The sequence below is a fragment of the Ovis aries genome, chromosome 2 (genome assembly GCF_016772045.2).
Source record: "Ovis aries strain OAR_USU_Benz2616 breed Rambouillet chromosome 2, ARS-UI_Ramb_v3.0, whole genome shotgun sequence".
NCBI classification, from domain to species: Eukaryota; Metazoa; Chordata; class Mammalia; order Artiodactyla; family Bovidae; genus Ovis; species Ovis aries.
This window is the reverse complement of record NC_056055.1, coordinates 210,524,220-210,547,439: the sequence shown is the minus strand read 5'-3', so window position 1 is coordinate 210,547,439 and position 23,220 is coordinate 210,524,220. Positions and strand designations below refer to the sequence as shown.

Sequence of the window (23,220 nt, the reverse complement as noted above, 5' to 3'; positions counted from 1 at the left end):
GGTGCCCACTTTCACCGCTACTATTCAACATAGTTCTGGAAGTTTTGGCCACAGCAATCAGGGCAGAAAAAGAAATAAAAGGAATCCAAATTGGAAAAGAAGAAGTAAAACTTTCACTGTTTGCAGATGACATGATCCTCTACATAGAAAACCTTAAAGACTCCACCAGAAAATTACTAGAGCTAATCAATGAATACAGTAAAGTTGCAGGATATAAAATCAATGCACAGAAATCCCTTGCATTCCTATACAATAACAATGAGAAAACAGAAAAAGAAATTAAGGAAACAATTTCATTCACCATTGCAAAGAAAAGAATAAAATACTTAGGAATATATCTACCTAAAGAAACTAAAGACCTATATATAGAAAACTATAAAACACTGATGAAAGAAATCAAAGAGGACACTAATAGATGGAGAAATATACCATGTTCATGGATCGGAAGAATCAATATAGTAAAAATGAGTATACTACCCAAAGCAATTTACAAATTCAATGCAATCCCTATCAAGCTACCAGCCATATTTTTCACAGAACTAGAACAAATAATTTCAAGATTTGTATGGAAATACAAAACACCTCGAATAGCCAAAGCAATCTTGAGAAAGAAGAATGGAACTGGAAGAATCAACTTGCCTGACTTCAGGCTCTATTACAAAGCCACAGTCATCAAGACAGTATGGTACTGGCACAAAGACAGACATATAGATCAATGGAACAAAATAGAAAGCCCAGAGATGAATCCACACACATATGGACACCTTATCTTTGACAAAGGAGGCAAGAATATACACTGGAGTAAAGACAATCTCTTTAACAAGTGGTGCTGGGAAAACTGGTCAACCACTTGTAAAAGAATGAAACCAGATCACTTTCTAACACCGCACACAAAAATAAACTCAAAATGGATTAAAGATCTAAATGTAAGACCAGAAACTATAAAACTCCTAGAGGAGAACGTAGGCAAAACACTCTCTGACATAAATCACAGCAGGATCCTCTATGATCCACCTCACAGAATTCTGGAAATAAAAGCAAAAATAAACAAATGGGATCTAATTAAAATTAAAAGCTTCTGCACAACAAAGGAAAATATAAGCAAGGTGAAAAGACAGCCTTCTGAATGGGAGAAAATAATAGCAAATGAAGCAACTGACAAACAACTAATCTCAAAAATATACAAGCAACTTATGCAGCTCAATTCCAGAAAAATAAACGACCCAATCAAAAAATGCGCCAAAGAACTAAAAAGACATTTCTCCAAAGAAGACGTACGGATGGCTAACAAACACATGAAAAGATGCTCAACATCACTCATTATTAGAGAAATGCAAATCAAAACCACAATGAGGTACCACTCCACACCAGTCAGAATGGCTGCGATCCAAAAATCTGCAAGCAATAAATGCTGGAAAGGGAACCCTCCTACACTGTTGGTGGGAATGCAAACTAGTACAGCCACTATGGAGAACAGTGTGGAGATTCCTTTAAAAATTGCAAATAGAACTACCTTATGACCCAGCAATCCCACTGCTGGACATACACACCGAGGAAACCAGAATGGAAAGAGACACATGTACCCCAATGTTCATCGCAGCACTGTTTATAATAGCCAGGACATGGAAACAACCTAGATGTCCATCAGCAGATGAATGGATAAGAAAGCTGTGGTACATATACACAATGGAGTATTACTCAGCCGTGAAAAAGAATTCATTTGAATCAGTTCTGATGAGATGGATGAAACTGGAGCCGATTATACAGAGTGAAGTAAACCAGAAAGAAAAACACCAATACAGTATACTAACACATATATATGGAATTTAGGAAGATGGCAATGACAACCCTGTATGCAAGACAGCAAAAAAGACACAGATGTGTATAATGGACTTTTGGACTCTGAGGGAGAGGGAGAGGGTGGGATGATTTGGGAGAATGGCATTGTAACAGGTATACTATCATGTAAGAATCGAATCGCCAGTCTATGTCCGACGTAGGATACAGCATGCTTGGTGCTGGTGCATGGTGACGACCCAGAGAGATGTTATGGGTGGGGGGGGGGGGGGGGGGGTTCAAGTTTGGGAATGCATGTACACCCGTGGTGGATTCATGTCAATGTATGGCAAAACCAATACAGTATTGTAAAGTAAAATAAAGTAAAAATAAAAATTAAAAAAATAAAATCTTTTGGTTATCATGTAAAAAAAAAAAGCTTAAATGAGAAAATAACTGTTAGAGCAACATTCCGTAAATAAAACATACGATGTACTTAAGCACAGTGCAATGCACATTTTTAAGTCTCTTCTGAGTGGCTGGCACTATGATAGACCTAAAGATAGATGAAGTAATATGCTTAACAACTCAGTCTTTGTCTGTCTTTCACTCCAATAAGACAATAATCTAGACAAAACTGATTTAAACTGTAGGTGATCTTGTATTCAATGACAGTGAAAGGGAACTTTGGCCACCTGATGTGAAGAGCTGACTCATTTGAAAAGACCCTGATGCTGGGAAAGATTGAGGGCAGGAGAAAAAGGGGATGACAGAGGATGAGATGATTGGATGGCATCACCGACTCAGTGGACATGAGTTTGGGTAAACTCCGGGAGTTGGTGATGGAAAGGGAGACCTGGTGTACTGCAGTACATGAGGTCACAAAGAGTCAGACATGACTGAGCGACTGAACTGAACAGAACTGACCTGAAAGGGAACTAATACTTATTTAGTGGATACCAGGCTCTTTATCCACAAACATTATTCATTAAACCTTGTAACAGTGTTAAAAAAAAAAATGGAGCAATATCCCAAAAATGTGATTAAAGAAGACAGCCACCAATCAGTCCATCAATTTGATAGCTAAAATGACAATCAAGTAGATTATGGAAAGAATTAAGAAAAGTACGTCAAGGCTGTATATTGTCACCCTGCTTATTTAACTTATATGCAGAGTACATCATGAGAAACACTGGGCTGGAAGAAGCACAAGCTGGAATCAAGATTGCCGGAAGAAATATCAATAACCTCAGATATGCAGATGACACCAACCTTATGGCAGAAAGTGAAAAGGAGCTAAAAAGCCTCTTGATGAAAGTGAAAGAGGAGAGTGAAAAAGTTGGCTTAAAGCTCAACATTCAGAAAACAAAGATCATGAAATCTGGTCCCATCACTTTATGGGAAATAGATGAGGAAACAGTGGAAACAGTGTCAGACTTTATTTTGGGGGGCTCCAAAATCACTGCAGATGGTGATTGCAGCCATGAAATTAAAAGATGCTTACTCCTTGGAAGAAAAGTTATGACCAACCTAGACAGTATAGTCAAAAGCAGAGACATTATTTTGCCAACAAAGGTCAGTCTAGTCAAGGCTATGGTTTTTCCAATGGTCACATATGGATGTGAGAGTTGGTCTGTGAAGAAAGCTGAGCGCTGAAGTATTGATGCTTTTGAACTGTGGTGTTGGAGAAGACTCTTGAGAGTCCCTTGGACTGCAAGGAGATCCAATCATTCCATTCTGAAGGAGATAAGCCCTGGGATTTCTTTGGAGAGAATGATGCTGAAACTCCATTACTTTGCCCGCCTCATGCGAAGAGTTGACTCACTGGAAAAGACTCTGATGCTGGGAGGGATTGGGGGCAGGAGGAGAAGGGGACGACAGAGGATGAGATGGCTGGATGGCATCACTGGCTCGATGGACGTGAGTCTGAGTGAACTCCGGGAGATGGTGATGGACGGGGAGGCCTGACGTGCTGAGATTCATGGGGTCACAAAGAGTCGGACACAACTGAGCGACTGAACTGAACTGAACTGAAGATTAAGAGGACTTGCTGCCTTAAAAAGCAGGTAAACAAAATAAACACATGCATGCACACATGCACATACACTCACATAACAGCTGAATGAAATTCAAAAAAATAAGTATAGACTATAGGTTAGTCAAAAACTGAGTTATTGACTATGTACTATCCTAAGTATTTCAGGTGAATCGACAGTCTTCACAACAGCTCTATGAAACAGGCACATTATTCTCCCCATTTTGCAGGTGAGGAATCTGAGTCACAGCTTACACAAATTAGGTATGGTCACACAGCTGGCAAGTTGCAGATCCCTAATGAAACCCATGCAGCCTAGGTATAGAATGGACTCAACCACTGCACCAAACTGCCCATAAAATAGAGTTAATGGTGGACTGAGATAAAGAAATTTTTTAAAGAGTAGAATGAATTAAGAAAAGTTTGGAAAGATTCTAACTTATCAGTTCAGTTCAGTCTCTCAGTAGTGTCCAACTCTTTGCAACCTCATGGAATGAAGCAGGCCAGGCCTCCCTGTCCATCACCAACTCCCAGAGTTTACCCAAACTCATGTCCACTGAGTCGGTGATGCCATCTAACCATCTCATCCTCTGTCATCCCCTTTTCCTCCTGCCCTCAATCTTTCCCAGCATCAGGGTCTTTTCAAATGAGTCAGCTCTTCCCATCAGGTGGCCCAAGTATTAGAGTTTCAGCTTCAACATCAGTCCTTCCAATGAACACCCAGGACTGATCTGCTTTAGGATGGAATGATTGGATCTCCTTGCAGTCCAAGGGACTCTCAGGAGTCTTCTCCAACACCACAGTTCAAAAGCATCAATTCTTCTGCATTCAGCTTTCTTTATAGTCCAACTCTCATATTCATACATGACCACTGGAAAATCCATAGCCTTGACTAGACAGACCTTTGTTGGCAAAGTAATGTCTCTGTTTTTTAATATGCTATCTAGGTTGGTCATAACTTTTCTTCCAAGGAGTAAGCATCTTTTAATTCCATGGCTGCAATCACCATCTGCAGTGATTTTGGAGCCCAGAAAAACAAAGTCTGACAGTTTCCTACTGTTTCCCCATCTATTTCCCATGAAGTTATGGCATGATCTTCGTTTTCTGAATGTTGAGCTTTAAGTCAACTTTTTCACTCTCCTCTTTCACTTTCATCAAGAGGCTCTTTAGTTCTTCTTCACTTTCTGCCATAAGGGTGGTGTCATCTGCATATCTGGTGTTATTGATATTTCTCCCAGCAATCTTGATTCCAGCTTGTGCTTCATCCAACCCAGCATTTCTCATGATGCATTCTGCATATATTACTTATATATGCTGCTGCTGCTACTAAGTCGCTTCAGTCGTCTTCGACTCTATGTGACCCCATAGACGGCAGCCCACCAGGCTCTGCTTTCCCAGGGATTCTCCAGGCAAGAACACTGGAGTGGGTTGTCATTTCCTTCTCCAATGCATGAAAGTGAAAAGAGAAAGTGAAGTCGCTCAGTCATGTCCGACTCTTCGCAACCCCATGAACTGCAGCCTACTAGGCTTCTCCGTCCATGGGATTTTCCAGGCAAGAGTACTGGAGTGGGTTGCCATTTCCTTCTCCAACTTATAATGATAATTTCTCAAATTATTTATAATTTTTTTTAATTTCATTCAACCGTTAAGTGAGTGTATGTGCATGTGTGCGTGCATGTGTGCATTTTGTTTACCTTTTAAGGCAGCAAGTTCTCTTAATCTTAGTTTTCCTTAATTCTTTCCATAATCCATTTGATTGCCATTTTAGCTATCAAATTGATGGACTGATTGGTGGGTGTCTTCTTTGATCAACTTTTTGAGAGTTTGCTGGATTTTTTTTTACAGTGTTACAGGTTTAATGAGATAATGTTTGTGGACAAAGAGCCTGGTGTATCCACTAAATAAATAAGCAGGGGACAAGATACAGCCTTGACTTCCTTTTTCTATTTGGAACCAGTCCATTGTTCCATGTCCAGTTTTAACTGTTGCTTCCTGACCTGCATACAGGTTTCTTAAGAGGCAGGTCAGATGGTCTGGTATTCCCATCTCTTTCAGAATTTTCCACAGTTTATTGTGATCCACACAGTTAAAGGCTTTGGCATAGTCAATAAAGCGGAAATAGATGTTTTTCTGGAACTCTTTTGATTTTTTTGATGATCCAGTGGATGTTGGCAATTTGATCTCTGGTTCCTCTGCCTTTTCTAAAACCAGCTTGAACCTCTGGAAGTTCATAGTTCACATATTGCTAAAGCCTGGCTTGGAGAATTTTGAGCATTACTTTACTAGCATGTGAGATGAGTGCAATTGTGTGGTAGTTTGAGCATTCTTTGGCATTTCCTTTTTTGGGATTGGAATGAAAACTGACCTTTTCCAGTCCTGTGGCCACTGAGTTTTCCAAACTTGCTGGCATATTAAGTGTAGCACTTTCACAGCATCATCTTTCAGGTTTTAAAACAGCTCAACTGGAATTCCATCACCTCCACTATCTTTGTTCGTAGTAATGCTTTATAAGGCCCACTTGACTTCACATTCCAGGATGTCTGGCTCTAGATGAGTGATCACACCATCGTGATTATCTGGGTCGTGAAGATCTTTTTTGTACAGTTCTTCTGTGTATTCTTGCCACCTCTTCTTAATAACTTCTGCTTCTGTTAGGTCCATACCATTTCTGTCCTTTATTGAGCCCATCTTTGCATGAAATGTTCCAGTGGTATCTCTAAGTTTCTTAAAGAGATCTCTAGTCTTTCTCATTCTATTGTTTTCCTCTATTTCTTTGCATTGATCACTGAGGAAGGCTTTCTTATCTTTCCTTGCTATTCTTTGGAACTCTGCATTCAAATGGGTATATCTTTCCTTTTCTCCTTTGCTATAACCAGGTTTTAAAATCAATATTAGAAACACAAACATTAGGTCTAACAAAGAAGGAAAATGGATTTTGCAATTTAGAAGACACTTGAAGAATCTCTCCAAATGGAGGAATGAAGAACAAAGACTTTTTTGATGAGAGTTAGATGTCTACATGGAGGGCACAAAATTGAAAGATTATTTCCTTTTCTGAAGAAAATTATAAATAGAACAAATCAATAAAGACATAAAAAGAAAAAATCCTGCTCTAGAGAAAGATTTGAGCTTACAGAAGGAAAAATGACACTATATATTGGGAAATGGAATGAAAAATAACAACTCACATTCTGGGGAGATTTTAAAATTTCTTTTAAATAAAGAAATATCATTTAGAGAGAGAGAAATCACTTAGAGGATCCTTGCATATCTCAAGTAACCTTCTTGAAGGGAAAATTTTGCTTAATGTCATTAATAAGCCAGTGAAAGAAAGTGAAAGTGGCTCATTCGTGTCTCACTCTTTGCCACCTGTGGACTATAGTCCATGGAATTCTCCAGGGCAGAATACTGGAGTGGGTAGCCTATCCCTTCTCCATCAGATCTTCCCCACCCAGGAATCGAACTGGGGTCTTCTGCATTGCAGGCGGATCCTTTACCAACTGAGCTCTCAGTTCAGTTCAGTCTCTTAGATGTGTCTGACTCTGTGACCCCATGAATCGCGGCATGCCAGGCCTCCCTGTCCATCAGCAACTCCCAGAGTTTACCCAAACTCATGTCCATCAAGTTGGAGATGCCATCCAGCCATCTCATCCTCTGTCATCCCCTTCTCCTCCTGCCCCCAATCCATCCCAGCATCAGGGTCTTTTCCAATGAGTCAACTCTTCACATGAGGTGGCCAAAGTATTGGAGTTTCAGCTTCAGCATCAGTCCTTCCAATGAACACCCAGGACTGGTCTCCTTCAGGATGAACTGGTTGGATCTCCTTGCAGTCCACGGGACTCTCAAGAGTCTTCTCCAACACCATAGTTCAAAAGCAACTGAGCTCTCAGGGAAGCCCAAAAGAGAACTCCAAGGAATTCAACAAAAGCATTCCTTGGAGGGATTTCCCAGGCAAGAATACTGAAGTGGGTTGCTATGTCCTTCTCCAGGGGATCTTCCTGACCCTGGGATTGAACCTGGGTCTCCTGCATTGCAGACAGACTCTTTATCGACTGAGCCACCATGGAAGTCCTGTAGCACACAGAGTAAGCCAGTAGCACACAGAATACATTTTATGGAAATGTGGCTTTAGAATAATGCAAATATAAACATTAGATTCTCTCTCAATTACGTTTTTAAAGATTTATTCAAAGTGAAGCATAGATAAATTTCAAATTCAAAATTTCAGCCATGAAACCTGTGGCTCCTTAGGCCATCTCAAAGACGGCTCCTAGAATCACCTTTGCCAGAATATTCTCCCCACTCCCTCTGCTCTCCCATCCTTACTGCTGCTGCTGCTGCTGCTGCTGCTAAGTCGCTTCAGTCGTGTCTGACTCTGTGCGACCCCATAGATGGAGGCCCACCCGGCTCCCCCGTCCCTGGGATTCTCCAGGCAAGAACACTGGAGTGGGTTGCCATTTCCTTCTCCAATGCATGAAAGTGAAAAGTGAAAGTGAAGTCGCTCAGTCGTGTCCGACTCTTAGCGACCCCATGGACTGCAGCCCACCAGGCTCCTCCATCCATGGGATTTTCCAGGCAAGAGTACTGAAGTGGGATGCCATTGCCTTCTCCCTCATCCTTACTAGGACAGCTCATTCTCAGGCTTTAGCCTGAATGTCACTTTCTCTCAAAAGCTATTCCTGACACCCCAGTCCCACCCTAGCATTTGTCACATTTAAATCTTATCTCACCCCCATGGGCTTCTCAGGTAGTGCAGTGGTAAAGAATCTGCCTGCCGGTGCAGGAGACACAGGCAAGGCAGGTTTAGTCTCTGGCTCAGGAAGATCCCCAGGAGAAAGAAATAGCAACCCACTCCAGTATTCTTGCCTAGAAAATTCCATGTACAGAGGAGTCTGGCGGGCTACAGTCCATGGGGTCACAGAGTCAGACATGACTCACTTGCATGCATTAACCGACTATGGTTAAGTTTAAGGAGAAACTGGTGACTGTTTTCCCACCATCTCAACCCCACTGCTCACACAGCATCTGCAGTGTTCTTGGTCTTAAACAAGATTTGTTAAATGAGTGAATGAAATGTGCACTCTCTAAACCCTACTTATATTAAGGTAAATTAGCACATCCACTTCAGTGTAGAATTTTCACCTCTAAATGTCTATCACAAAAGATTTTAGTAGAGAAAGAAGTCAAAATTTATGTATAAGAAAGTCCACTGTTTTAAAATATCTTTAAAGATATCTGAAACTGAAACTGTTAGTCTCTCAGTCCTGTCCAACTCTTTGTAACCCCATGGACTGTAGCCCGCCAGACTCCACTGTCCATGCGGTTCTCCAGGCAAGATTACTGGAGTGGGCTGTCATTTCCTTCTCCAGAGGATCTTCCTGACCCGGGTCTCCTGCACTGCAGGGAGATTCTTCACTGTCTGAGCTAAAGAATATGTAAAGCTATCTATTTACACTTAAAATTTTCATCAGTGTCTTTGGATACATAATGGGGAGGGTTCTCTTTCTCCCCATTCCTGACCTTTCCTTCCAGGGAAGATAGCTCAAGTGATGTGCACCTCTGTTCTCCCCACTCCACCTTACTGTCTCCATCCCTGGAGAAGATGGACTAAAGTATTTGATGAGTGAATGCGGGAAGAATACTAAATCTGTTTAATTCAACTCATCCTTCTTTACTTTGGCAGCTTGCAGTGAGCAGACTTGCTCTGCAGCATCTCAGCATCTGAACATCCTGTGCTTGAGTGGGCAGATACTGCCTAATTACGGACTTCTTCAACAGGCCCACTGCACCGACAGATTAAGATCACCCCAGACTCCAGCAGCTCTAAGGATTTTGCTTTGGTTCTCTCTCTCCTCCTTTGTTTTATATCTCGACTTGTTTGGAATCTGAGCAGCAAAGAGGGATGCGATGTATTAGCTGTCCTCAGAGATCCTCTGAACACATCACACCTCACCCCATATACTGGTTTCTTTTTCAGTATCATGAACATAGGAAATGTGTCTGCTTTGTTTATATGTACATCAGTTCTAAATATTAAACTTTTAATGATAGATAATAAACTCCTTAATCTTTATCAATTATTATCATTTGGTTATCTTTATAACAGGCATGATGATAAAATATTTAATTCAATTCTTATCAGTTGGAATTCAATTTGTAACTTATGGGTAAATGCTTGAGCTTTAATTTCACTTGAAGTTCTATATTTGACTTATTTAGAAGAGGAAAGGGATTATGGAGCAGAGATTTTCCTCTGGGGGGAAGAAAAAACAATTTTGTATTTGCAATTCCATCAAAGATTAGAAATTAAATTTCATTCACTTTACTTTAAATTCCTTCCTTATCAGTCATTCCTCTCACCCTCCCCTCTTGTGCTTCATCACTGAGTTTTCTTTAATAACCACTGGGCGGAAATGAATCATTGACTCAACAGCAGCTGAGGTGCTTGTACTCTGCTTGTCCCCTTCTTTTTATATTTCATAAAGTGCACTGGGTATTATTTTTTTTAACTCATCATTGTAAAATTTTTCTTAAAGGAACTAGTAAAAGTACCATCTTATTCCATTTTCTGGAATTCCCCGAAATATCTTTTGACAGGTACATGAACAAAACATGTATAAGAAAAAAATGAAAGTCTGGAGCCTCTTCATTTAACTCTAAATAGCATACAGTCTCTTCAAGGGCCACGACTTACTCACTCAAATTAGATCATTACTCATAGGATGAGCAAGCCCATGACAAACATCACAAACTCCTTGTTGGCCAGAGATTAGTCCTTAGCTTGGGTACACAATGGTGCTGTAATCCATGACAGACATCTAAAAACAGGCAAATATACCAATAACAGAAAGAAAGGGGGGAGGGGAGGGGAGAGAGAGAGGGAGGGGGCTGAAGGAAGGAAGGAACTGTTGCCCTGTAATTTCCTAAAATCCATCAACATGTATAAACCAAACTATATGCTCTCACAGTTAGCAATTTTCTGTAGGATTATTTAAAGATCAAAATCTCTGAAATAGTGTTGACAGATTATCATCAGGCAAGAGATCTCCAAAATGCTTTCCAACATGTACATTTTTTAATTTTATGGATTATTTGGGGGGTGTTACCAGGAAATAAACTGCTGCCTGTAAAAAAACAAGTACATAAATTCTAGCATCTCAGCAAGTAACTGGCCCTGATTTCACATTTCAGTCTCTTTAATAAAAGTTTTGGATTGCTTTAAGACTGAATTTTGGATTTTCTATTTCACCCCTCCCACAGTACTTAGATGTACGTACCATAAGAAAAGTAACTCAAAGAAATTTATACCCTACGAATATAAAAGTTGTATGGCATGTATGCTCAGTCATATCTGACCCTTTGCAATTCCGTGGACTATAGTCCACAGATTCCTCTGTCCATGGGATTTTCCAGGCAAGAATACTGCTGCGGTTTGCCATTTCCTACTCGAGGGGATCTTTCAGACCCAGAGACTGAACCTGCATTTCCTGTGTCTCCCGCATTAGCAGGCAGATTCTTTACCACTGAGCCACCTGGGAAGCTCCCAGGTTTAAAAGATGTATTATTAAATATTAACTAAATCAGTAATACTTTTTATCAATGACACGTACCTTTTCTTGGTTCCTTAAAAATAAATAGTTTTTATTACATGTACATTTTGGTTCTGCTAAGATGAAGCAAAACATTGTACAGAAAAATATTTTGAGAGTTTGTGACGCCTCAAAAGGAATGGTTTTATGTGAATGGAAGAGATGGGACTGACTCCTATCAGAAAAAGAAAAAGCCTTGGATTGCTGTCACCCTCCTCACGGTCACCAGCTACTGAAGCACTGATGTCCCTTTGCTGCCCACCTTAGTTTAACACTCTTCATGGTTTTTCCAATTTTAACATAATTCTTTAATGCTTGTATCTTTCTTTGGAAACCTACATGAAGAAAATGACCTCTCATAGTGAAATCTAAGGACCTTCAAAATATTGTAATTGATGTGAGAGTTAATCGGATAGAATTATGTACTTAAAAGTGAATAGCTAATAGCTCTCTTAAACAGATGTCCATACCTCCAGACTAGTTCATTTAACCCCTGTTCTTGATCTTTCCTTCCAGGGGAGGCAGCTCAACTGATGTGCACTTCTGCTCTCCCCACCTCCCTTACTCTCTCCAGTCCTGGAGGTGATGGACTAAAGCATCTGATGAGTGAACGTGGGAAGAATACTGAGGTTGCTTGACTCAGCCCACCCTTCTTTATGGAGGGAGCCTGCGGTGACCAGACTTCCTCTGCAGTTATCTCCAGGGTTAGGAGCACCCTGTGCCTAGACACCATCCCCGTTATGTCAAAGCCCAAATCTAATCTGATCACTAACCTGCTTAATATCTTCCAAAGTCTCATTACAATTTTAAGGAAAATTCCAGTGTCCTTTTAGCACAGAATACAAGGCCAATCACAAATCAACCCCTCTCCACTTTCAGTCTACTCTCCCGCATCTTCCACAAATGCACCCATCCAGCCAGCCACAGAAAACATGACCCGTCCTTTTATATTTTTAAAATTCCTGATCACATGAAACATAGCTAGTCTTCCACAACTACTGGTTACACTTGTCATGTCTTTTGCAGCCGCTTCAAATTTAATTGTCAAGGGAATTTGTCTATTTCAGCATTTTCCAAGTGGCTTAGAGTGCCATCACCATAATTTTGCTATATCAATATTATTCATCCACTATTATTTACTTGATACCCTTCTTCAATCTACTTTTATTAAAGTTTAAACTTTTAAATTTCATATCATTACCATAAATGGAAATCCAGTAGAAGCTGCTATAAGCAAGTGGCAACTGTAAAAATAAATACAATGGAAACAAGTCACATGAAATTTTATGTAGACTGGGTTGTCTGTCCCCCACCTCCATCCCCCAAAGGAAGATATCACACATAATAGAAGAGTATTAAAGACCAGTACCAAAATGAGACTGTCTCTGAGATGTGTTCAGAAGAGTTGGAGAAGGACCAATACTCTCAATATATGACTGCACATTACTTAATAATATTGCATGTACTACTTAATCAGTCCTCTATGTCCAAGGGTATGTGCTCTCAATCTGGTAAACACTGGCTGAGCTTAAATTCAATTACCATGAACAGAGAAATCTGTGGGCTCTGTAACTATAATGCATTGCCTGAATTTGAGTACTCTTGCCTGGAAAATCCCAAGGACGGAGGAGCCTAGTAGGCTCCAGTCCATGGGGTCGCTAAGAGTAGGACATGACTGAGCGGTTTCACTTTCACTTTTCACTTTCGTGCATTGGAGAGGGAAATGGCAACCCACTCCAGTGTCCTTGCCTGGAGAATCCCAGGGACAGGGGAGCCTGGTGGGCTGCCATCCATGGGGTCGCACAGAGTTGGACACAACTGAAGCGACTTAGCAGCAGCAGCAGTCAGCACTTTATAAATGTATAGTTAGTTAGTTCAGTAGCTCAGTTGTGTCCGACTCTTTGCGACCCCATGAATCACAGCACGCCAGGCCTCCCTGTCCTTCACCAACTCCTGGAGTTCACTCAGACTCACATTTATCGAGTTGGTGATGCCATCCAGCCCTCTCTCCTCCTGCCCCCAATCCCTCCCAGCATCAGAGTCTTTTCCAATGAGTCAATTCTTCGCATGAGGTGGCCAAAGTACTGGACTTTCAGCTTTAGCATCATTCCTTCCAAAGAAAACCCAGGGCTGATCTCCTTCAGAATGGATTGGTTGGATCTCCTTGCAGTCCAAGGACTCTCAAGAGTCTTCTCCAACACCACAGTTCAAAAGCATCAATACTTCAGCGCTCAGCTTTCTTCACAGTCCAACTCTCACATCCATACATGACCACTGGAAAAATCATAGCCTTGACTAGACAGACCTTTGTTGGCAAAGTAATGTCTCTGCTTTTCAACATGCTATCTAGGTTGGTCATAACTTTTCTTCCAAGGAGTAAGTGTCTTTTAATTTCATGACTGTATCACCATCTGCAGTGATTTTGGAGCCCCAAAAAATAAAGTCTGACACTGTTTCCACTGTTTCCCCATCTATTTCCCATGAAGTGATGGGACCAGATGCCATGATCTTCGTTTTCTGAAGGTTGAGCTTTAAGCCAACTTTTTCACTCTCCACTCTAACTTTCATCAAGAGGCTTTTTAGTTCCTCTTCACTTTCTGCCATAAGGGTGGTGTCATCTGCATATCTGAGGCTATTGATATTTCTCCCAGCAATCTTGATTCCAGCTTGTGCTTCTTCCAGCCCCACATTTCTCATGATGTACTCTGCATATAAGTTAAATAAGCAGGGTGACAATATACAGCCTTGACATACTCCTTTTCCTATTTGGAAACAGTCTGTTGTTCCATGTCCAGTTCTAACTGTTGCTTCCTGACCTGCATACAGGTTTCTCAAGAGGCAGGTCAGGTGGTCTGGTATTCCCATGTCTTTCAGAATTTTCCACAATTCATTGTGATCCACACAGTCAAAGGCTTTGGCATAGTCAATAAAACAGAAATAGATGTTTTTCAGAATAGATGTTTTTCAACTCTCTTGCTTTTTCGATGATCCAGTGGATGTTGGCAATTTGATCTCTGGTTCCTCTGCCTTTTCTCAAACCAGCTTGAACATCTGGAAGTTCATGGTTCACGTACTGCTGAAGCCTGGCTTGGAGAATTTTGAGCATTACTTTACTAGCATGTGAGATGAGTGCAATTGTGCGGTAGTTGGAGCATTCTTTGGCATTGCCTTTCTTTGGGATTGGAATGAAAACTGGCCTTTTCTATATATTATAAATGTATAAACCTAAGGTATTAATAGTTATATAACTGCTCTTGGACTCAAACTAAGAATAATGAAAATCCCAGTCTCAAAGCTGTTTTCAGGTTAAGGAAGAAAAGGTTTTGTGATAAAACCTGAAGCAAAAAAGACCCTAAAATATTCATTTATCAAATAAATAGAAAGTAGATCCAACCAGTCCATCTTAAAGGAGATCAGTCCTGGGTGTTCACTGGAAGGACTGATGCTGAAGCTGAAACTCCTATACTTTGGCCACCTGATGCGAAGTATTGACTCTTTTGAAAAGACCCTGTTACTGGGAAAGATTGAAGGCAGGAGGAGAAGGGGATGACAAAGGATGAGATGGTTGGATGGCATCACCAACTCAATGGACAAGAGTTTGAGCAAACTCTGGGAGATGGTGAAGGACAGGGAAGCCTGGCATGCTGCAGTCCATGGGGTCACAAAGAGTTGGACACAAATGAGCGACTGAATAACAACGGTTTTAGATTTCATGAGTCCAAAATCAAGTGGGTGGTTTCTTCCAAACTTGTACTTGTCTGTAATTATCTCTAAAATTCAATTCTATTGATATGACTTCAAGTCAGAAACTATGAATTCTCATTCATACTATATGCAATGCAAGACTAAAAAACAAAATTTATCCTGAATTTAACATATAAAAGCTATAAATGCAGCCATAAAAATAAAAAGATTATTTCCCTATAATTTTGAGGAAAAAATTTTTACATGCTTTGGAAATGTAAGTGAAAAAAATATGGTCCAAAAATGCAGGTTATAGTCTTTGTTTTGTCTCACTGGCTGTGTGACCTTTATGTGTGTGGACTTTAGTTTCCTTTTTAAGAAAATAAAAAGATTGTGTGACATGAACTCAAAAGTTCTGCAATTATACTGGCTTTGCGCTCTTATTTCACTTCTTACTTCTTACTGTTTCTGCAGATTAATTACTTTGTACACAAGTTTTATTTTTTTCAGCAAGTGTTTATGAAGTGGCCACTCCATTTCAGGCAAATTGCTGGACATTAGAATATAGACATAGAGAAAAATATGGTTCTTATTCTCATAAACCTTGCAGTTTAGTGGGCAAGAAAGGCATTCAACAAATAAGCCAAAGCATTATACTAGATGATGATCTTGAAGAGGAAAAAACCTCACCAGGCTCTGTGGGATATAATACTGCTGCTGCTAAATCGCTTCAGTCACGTCCAACTCTGTGCAACCCTATGGACTGCAGCCTGCCAGGCTCCTCTGTCCATGGGATTCTCCAGGCAAGAGTACACCAGTGAGTTGCCATGCCCTGCTCCAGAGGATCTTCCCAACCCAGGGATTGAACCCAGGTCTCCTACATTGTAGGCAGATTCTTTACCACTGAGCCACCAGGTAAGCCCTCGGGTTATAACAGGTGAACTAATTTAGATGGACAGTATAAGGGAGGCCACAATGGAGAGGTGACATTTAAAGTGAGGAGTAGGAGGCAGCACCTCCCAGCCTTTCGGGAGTATAGTGCAAAATGAAGAACAGCCCTGAGAGGGGCAGACGTGGAAAAGTTCAAGGAACCGAAAGAGAAACGAGGCAAAGGCAGAGCACATAAAGGCATGTGGGCATGAATGAATGTGGGTCTCCTCTGAACTATCAAGAATGCCAGCTTTTATCATAAGTGTATGGAGCTCACTAGGTAGGGACACTGGCCCTGATGTTCAAATCCGAGCCCTACCACTTACTAGCTGAGTGACCTTGGGCAGTTTCCTCATTTAGAGTTATTGGTAGGATTAGATCAATGTAAATCAATGTGATCAATGTAAAGAGAGTATATAAAACAGTGCCCAGTGGTGGTAAGCTCTTGGCTATGTATGTTGTTATTATTAGCATCATCTTTCAGGCTTCAGAAAAGCTCAGAGGAAGGAGAACTGCACTCCAGGAGCTGAGACCTGGGCTCTAGGAGCATCTCTTCCCATACAGGCTGTTTCCACCATAAAATGAGGAAACTAAAAGGAATTGAGATAACCCCTAATTGTAATAAAGAAACAAAAAGGTAGCTTCAAGTGAACAGAAAAAAAAAAAAACCTGATTTTTGAAATTAAATGGATGTTCTAATAGGGAAAAAAGATTTAAGAGTTTTTGATTTGTATAATTTTAGTTCTAGAAGATGAAAATGACATCCCACTCAAGTATCCTTCAAAATGTATTGACTGTACCATCATTTCTGGTTCCTTTTCACCAATGGTGAATCTTTCAGAATCTCTGTAATCACCTAGGGGCTTCCCAGGTGGCACTAATGGTAAAGAATCCACTGGCCAATGCAGGAGACGCAGGTTCGATCCCTGGTCAGGAAGATCCCCTAGAGAAGGGAATGGCAACCCACTCCAGTATTCTCGAAGAGGAAAAGTTAAAATTATACATAACCTCCTGCTCCTTCTGCCTCTGTAACTCAGCTTGCTCCTTGCAAAGTCTGGATCACATAGGTCACATAGTCTCAGAAAGTGGGAACTTACAATACTAGGAACTGGAGCTTATCTCACACACCCATGTCCTGCTGTTTGCAAAAGCCCAGCCCCTGTAAACCTGCTTAATCATGCCTGTCTGTGTAAAGGTCAGGCATTCCCCTCCCCATCTTGACTGCTGTTCCCCCCACACTCGCAAAACCCCTTAGCTTAAATCAGCCTATTAACAGCTAGTGTTGCCCATTATAGTCTGTCCATAAAAACTCTGTAACCCCTTTGTTCAGGGCTCAGAGCTTACAGTGTTAACTCTGTTGGGCCTGCTGGCATAATAAACATGAGTTCTCCAACTCTCCAAGTGTGGTGCTTGGTTTCTCGATTACTGGTTTCTGCAATATTCTCACCTGTAAAATCCCATGGACAGAGGAGCCTGGTGGGCTACAGTCCATGGGGTCACAGAGTCAAATATGACTGAACGACTTTTAACTCCCTCAGTCATAATCACCTAACTTAACTGTTTCGCATTGCAATCTAGAAAACTCAGCATATAAACTTCTCATCCACATTGGTGATGTGAGTAAGGTGGCTTAGTGAGTAAAGAACCTGCCTGTCAATGCAAGAGATGTAAGAGATGCAGGTTTAATCCCCGGGTTGGGAAGATCCCCTGAAGGAGGGCATGGCAACCCACTCCAGTATTCTTGCCTGGAGAATCCTCATGGACAGAGGAGCCTGGAAGGCTACAGTTCATAGGGTCACGAAGAGTCGGACACAACTGAGCAACTGACATACATAAAATCTGTAAACAAACGACTGACCTTCAGATAAAAATCAACTGTACTATATACTTGAAATATTACAAGCAGATAAGGTCCCATGCAATATCACTGCCAACTCTAGTCTTTTTCTTAGTACCTATTAGAGGCTACACATCAGTGTGGAATTCTCTTAACTCCTTTTGGAAAATATGTCAAATAAAAGCTTCACGCAATGCTTTATAATAAATCATACTCCCATATTTCCCTCTCGATAATTCCTGTTCTCTTGCTCTTCCCTCTTGACCTCTCCTCGTGACCTATTACCAGGTGATCAGAACATTATAAAATAATGGCTGAAAAAAGGGAAGAGTGTAAGGACCTCCCAACTGCTTGAACTTGCATAAGTTCATAGATATTTTGAAGTCCCAGAATTTTTCCTATGTGCTAGAAGATTAAAGGGAGCTTTCTTCATGGATCTTCATGGATCTCAGTGTCAGCCAGGAATAAGGATCCAGGAATAAGGAATAAGGATTCCCAACCCAGAGTTTCTCAACAGCTATTATATAACATGAGGTTTCCTAAACTTTTATAAACAAAGTGACCAACATATTTTCTCTGGATTTTAGCACCAGTTTAATTATGCATCTTGTTTTTCTTTTTTTAAAACTATACAGGCTTTTAAACTTACCCCAATAGCGGCTAATATTGGGGCTTGGTAAATCCACTTGATGTCTCCAGCACTAAGCTCCCAGCATCTGAGACATGAAAAAGAACTTCCATGAATAGACTGGCAAAGCAAATAAGCAATAAGAATTAAGTACCATTTTAAGTTTTACCAAAAACTCCATACCCAGGATTTTGATTAAGAAACAAGCAGACCGAAAAAAAAAAAAAAAAAGCTCCTAAAACTCCCAGTGGGGAAAAAATGTAGTGAGTCCTGCTTTCTATACTATTAGCTACCCTTTGGGGATAAGTATTATAAACAGTGGTGTATTATTTTTATAACAAGAGTCAAAACTATGTTTCCAGAGCCACAAAAAATTAGTCTTCTAAATGTGGTACCATTGATTCTTTACTTTTGTTATCACTGGAATGAGCCATTTTTTAACAGTTGACCGAGAAAGTCCTCCCATTTTCAGAATTTACTCCATTGGCTGTAAGACACTGACATTAATACATTCTTATCCATAGACATGCAACATAAAACTAACAATAATGCAAATGATCCTTGTTAATAGGAATGGAGAAGAAAACTGAATACGAATGATTTTTATCCCTAGAAAGGAAAATTAGCTGTTTGGTGAAATGTAAGTGACTAGTGATCTGTGAATATTGACCAGTTTTTACATTTATTTGTAAAATCATTTCAGCATTCACAGTACTAAATATAAACATGCAATTCTTTTATTTCTCCTTTGAGCCAGTTATAATAGCTTACTGGTTACTAAGCTAAGCTTATTGGTTAGCTTACTAATCAGTGAGTCAAAAATTCTCTGACAGATAGTCATTTCATATTTGCATAACATCATGACTTTTATCTTCTTTTTTTAAGAGTGTTTTATAGCATTAATAAAAATACATTAGTTGTTCAGTCATGTCTGACTCTTTGCAACCCTGTGGACTGTGCAGATCACCAGGTTCCTCTGTCCACGGAATTCTCCATGCAAGAATACTGGAGTGGGTTGGCATTCCCTTTTCCAAAGATCTTGGATCTTCCTGACCCAGGAGTTGAACCCGGGTCTCCTCCTACATTGCAAGCAAATTCTTTACCGTCCGAGCCACCAGTATGTAATTTACCTATTTGCTATACTTATTTTCTGCTTCCTGCTCACTCCAACTAGAATTTAAGTTTAGATAGGCAGGGATTGCTGTTGTTTTTGTTTTCTGTTATAAGTGCCTAGAACATACACAGGATTTAGGTAGCCAATAAACATGTTTTGAATTAACTGAATTCAAAGTAAGTTAAACTTCACCCGATTTGGTTTGTGGTAAAGGTCTTACACTAGAATAAATGGAACAGAGTTGAGAAAAACTAGTTCCACTTGAAACTTCAACATCACACTTTAAACAGTTTTTTAAAATTAAAGATACGTAAATAAAAGCCTTCAGTTTCTTTCTCCTTAGACCTAGCATTGATTGTAGCATTAGTAAATAAAATCTTATGAAGAAATTTTAGTGATATAATGATAATTTTTTAATTCTAGATGATAAACTTATATTAAGAAGTTACTTTTAAATTAATGAACAAATTATGGATAATAAAAAGCTATCTCAACTATTTCTTGAAAGTAAAACATTTTCAGCATACATATAATAACAAAAATTTTAATTTTTTATGTAAGCAATATATTCTCACTTCAAAAATCAACCTATATAAAAAGACAGACATTGAGACATTTCAGTCCTCCCCATCTTCCTGTCTATATCTGACCTTGCCCTTCTGCTTACAGGTTAATATCTTTTATTACTTTATTGTGCATGCTTTCAGTATTCTGTTGTGCATAAACAAACACATACAGATACTATAATCTTATTTTCCCCATCTTACAAAAATGCAATGTACACTCTGTTCTGTAACTTGCCTTTTCCTTTTTATAGCATATCTTTAATTTCTTTCCACGTCAGTACTGAGAGAGCTCAGTAGCCCAGCATTCCATTGGAAGGAGGTACCACAGCTAAATCGACCAAACTCCTACACCAAAGTGTAATTCTGATCCAGCCACACTGAAATCAGCAAAATCAATGGGCTTGAAGACTGAATCAGAATGGACATCAAACATACGCTACTTGTTTACACAAGTAACTTGCGTACATTACTTGTTTACACAGTATTGAACCCTGCCCAATATTATCTGCATGCACTATTTTCCACATTGTTCAGCCAGACAAGAGAAAGACAGTGTTATGGAGTCATGCAAAACGTCTATCACACTGCTCTAAAAAGGCTTCCAACTGTAAGGAAAGTGGCACATATTGTGAAAATATAAATTGAACACTGATTCACTAGCTATGAGACTCTTGGATTTCATAAATTCTCTTTTCAGCTTTGACATTTGATAATCTCTTTATAGTCCTCTTTCTTTTTGCCACAATGACATTTCATTGTGGTGTCTCCTAACACACTGGAATTCAATTATGCAATTTCAGTGAAGGAGGAAACAGAACAGGCTTTATCTTGAAAGCACGACTCCATCTTGGGCCTGACTGGACTTTGAGCTATATGCGCAGTATCTATGGAAATGACATACCAACTGGAAAACCAGACCCCCCGGATGGAAGAGCCCCAGGGCTCATACCTAGACTCCTCACCTAAAAGAATACCCTAATTATCTGTGTAACTGAATAGAATCATAAATTCTATTGACCACAGGCCTATTGATAATTGTCCACTGTTAACTACCTAGGCTTAAGGCATATGAATCACGGGTTATCCTTGACTGTATCTTTCTTTTCCTTTGTTCAGACTAGTTTCAGGGAATTTGGGGAGGTGGGTTTGGGCACATACACTTAAGGTATATAAGGTTTTCACAAGGACTGGTCAGGGTCCTTGGCTAAGAGGAGACTCTGCCTTGGGCCCGCCGGTGTAATAAATTGCACTCCACTATCTGCATTGTCCTTCTGAGTGAGTTTGTTTCCCGGAATGTGTGGCTACAACATCAGCTCTACAAAATACTCGTATCTGGAAGTAGGTCAAATCAGCTACTTCTAAAAACAAGAAAAACTTGACTTTGATCATTTTCAATGTCAAAGTTTTAAATCTGCCCTTTGATAAGAGGCAACTGAGGTTTCTTTTTTTTTTTTAAGGAAATGCTGTTGATTCTTGTTTTTCATCAATTATTCAATGACCCAGCTCATACTGTGTTTGTGAACATGGCCAAGAAACTACCTCTGTTCATATTTTTTAAAATAAATTTTAACACCCTAGGAAATGCAGGAATAAATGTCAGTAAATATGTAACTCTGAATGGTAAAGCATAAAATACAGTAGTCTTGAATAGTAGAGCATAGACAGGAAAGTAGGTCCTTCTGCAGCCAAGCTGGGAGCAGGAAATGCATTGTTCTGCCAGAGAGACCCAGTATTGGAATACTGTATTGCCTCCAACACTCACACTCTGATAAGAGAAGAGGAAGTGAAGTAACCTCAAAGCCATGCAGATTTCCCAGGAATGATAGAATGTAACATTTCTTGGTCCTTTCCACTGCAAGCCTTAATGTTCTTATTGGCACCTCTTATCTCCTTTGAGTGAGCAGGGAAACAGTCATAAGGTATTTTGCTTTTGTAAGTTAAAAAGAAAGAGAAAATTATTCACTCTCTAAGTCATTTGTCCAATCTAAACTGCAGGAAATTTCTTAAAGGAAATCAACCCTGAATATTCATTGGAAGGATTGATGCTGAAACTGAAGCTCCAATACCTTGGCCACCCACCTGATGCGAAGAGCTGACTCATTGAGAAAGACGCTGATGCTGGGAAAGATTGAAGGCAGGAGTAGAAGGGGACAATAAAGAACGAGATGGTTGGATGGCATCAGCAACTCAATGGACATGAGTTTGAGCTAGCTCTGGGAGACGGTGAAGGACAGAGAAGCCTGGCGTGCTGCAGTCGCAAGGTGTCGGACATGACTGAGTGACCAAACACAACACAAACTACAGGACTCAGTTATCTTACCCTGCGTTAGTCAACACTTCACTAGAACTTTAGAACTGGAAGAAAACTTTTTGTATATTCAATAGTTTAAAGTACCTTCTAAAACTGGGTCTTATCTGCTTATTTCTAAATGTCCAAGATACAGAGAAAATAAGAGTTCTAGCTTTGAAAGTCCATATCAGAAAAAGATAAATCTCAAGTGTAAGAGACATGAACCAGGACCCCTTCTGGCCTTTGGAGATGCTCCCAGTCTGCTCTCTCCACCTGAACTTTGTGACGTGACACTATACGTAGGTCAGAAGACACTCAAGAAAACCCAAAAATCTTTTTATCTTAGACATGCTGAATTTCACGAGAAATCAAATCAGGCAATTATGAAATTATGCCATGAATGTGGTAACACAGTTTTATTTTCTATGCAAAATAAATGCTAAATGACCTCTTAACCCAGTTATCACACTCAGAGCACTATAGAATTCAAGATTTTAATCTAAGGTAAGGTAGGAGTAAATATGCTATGCAGAGGAGTCATATGATCTAACTTATAGTTAATATTTTTACATTAATTCGTCTGTTTTAGAGCAATATTTAGCATCAGTTGTAGTTTTGCAAGTATCATGTACCTAATGGATTTTTTCTCAAAATAATAAACTCATATTTCCCATTTGTTCAGCAAAAGAACTGAATTATTAATAGCAATACCTAGTTTATAATTTTTGAGAAAAAATGCACGATAACTAAGGAAACTACCTGCTACTCCTA

At 39.9% G+C, this 23,220-nt stretch overlaps 1 protein-coding gene across 2 annotated transcripts in view; it reads right to left on the bottom strand.

Annotated features, from left to right (window-relative positions):
* PTH2R (parathyroid hormone 2 receptor) overlaps positions 1–23,220 on the bottom strand; it is a 97,671-nt gene that overhangs the window by 29,995 nt on the left and 44,456 nt on the right. For both annotated transcript variants that reach the window (XM_004004878.6, XM_042244122.2), the window contains exon 9: positions 18,501–18,567. In XM_004004878.6, coding sequence (XP_004004927.4) covers positions 18,501–18,567 — 67 coding nt within the window. The remainder of the gene's footprint in view (positions 1–18,500; positions 18,568–23,220) is intronic.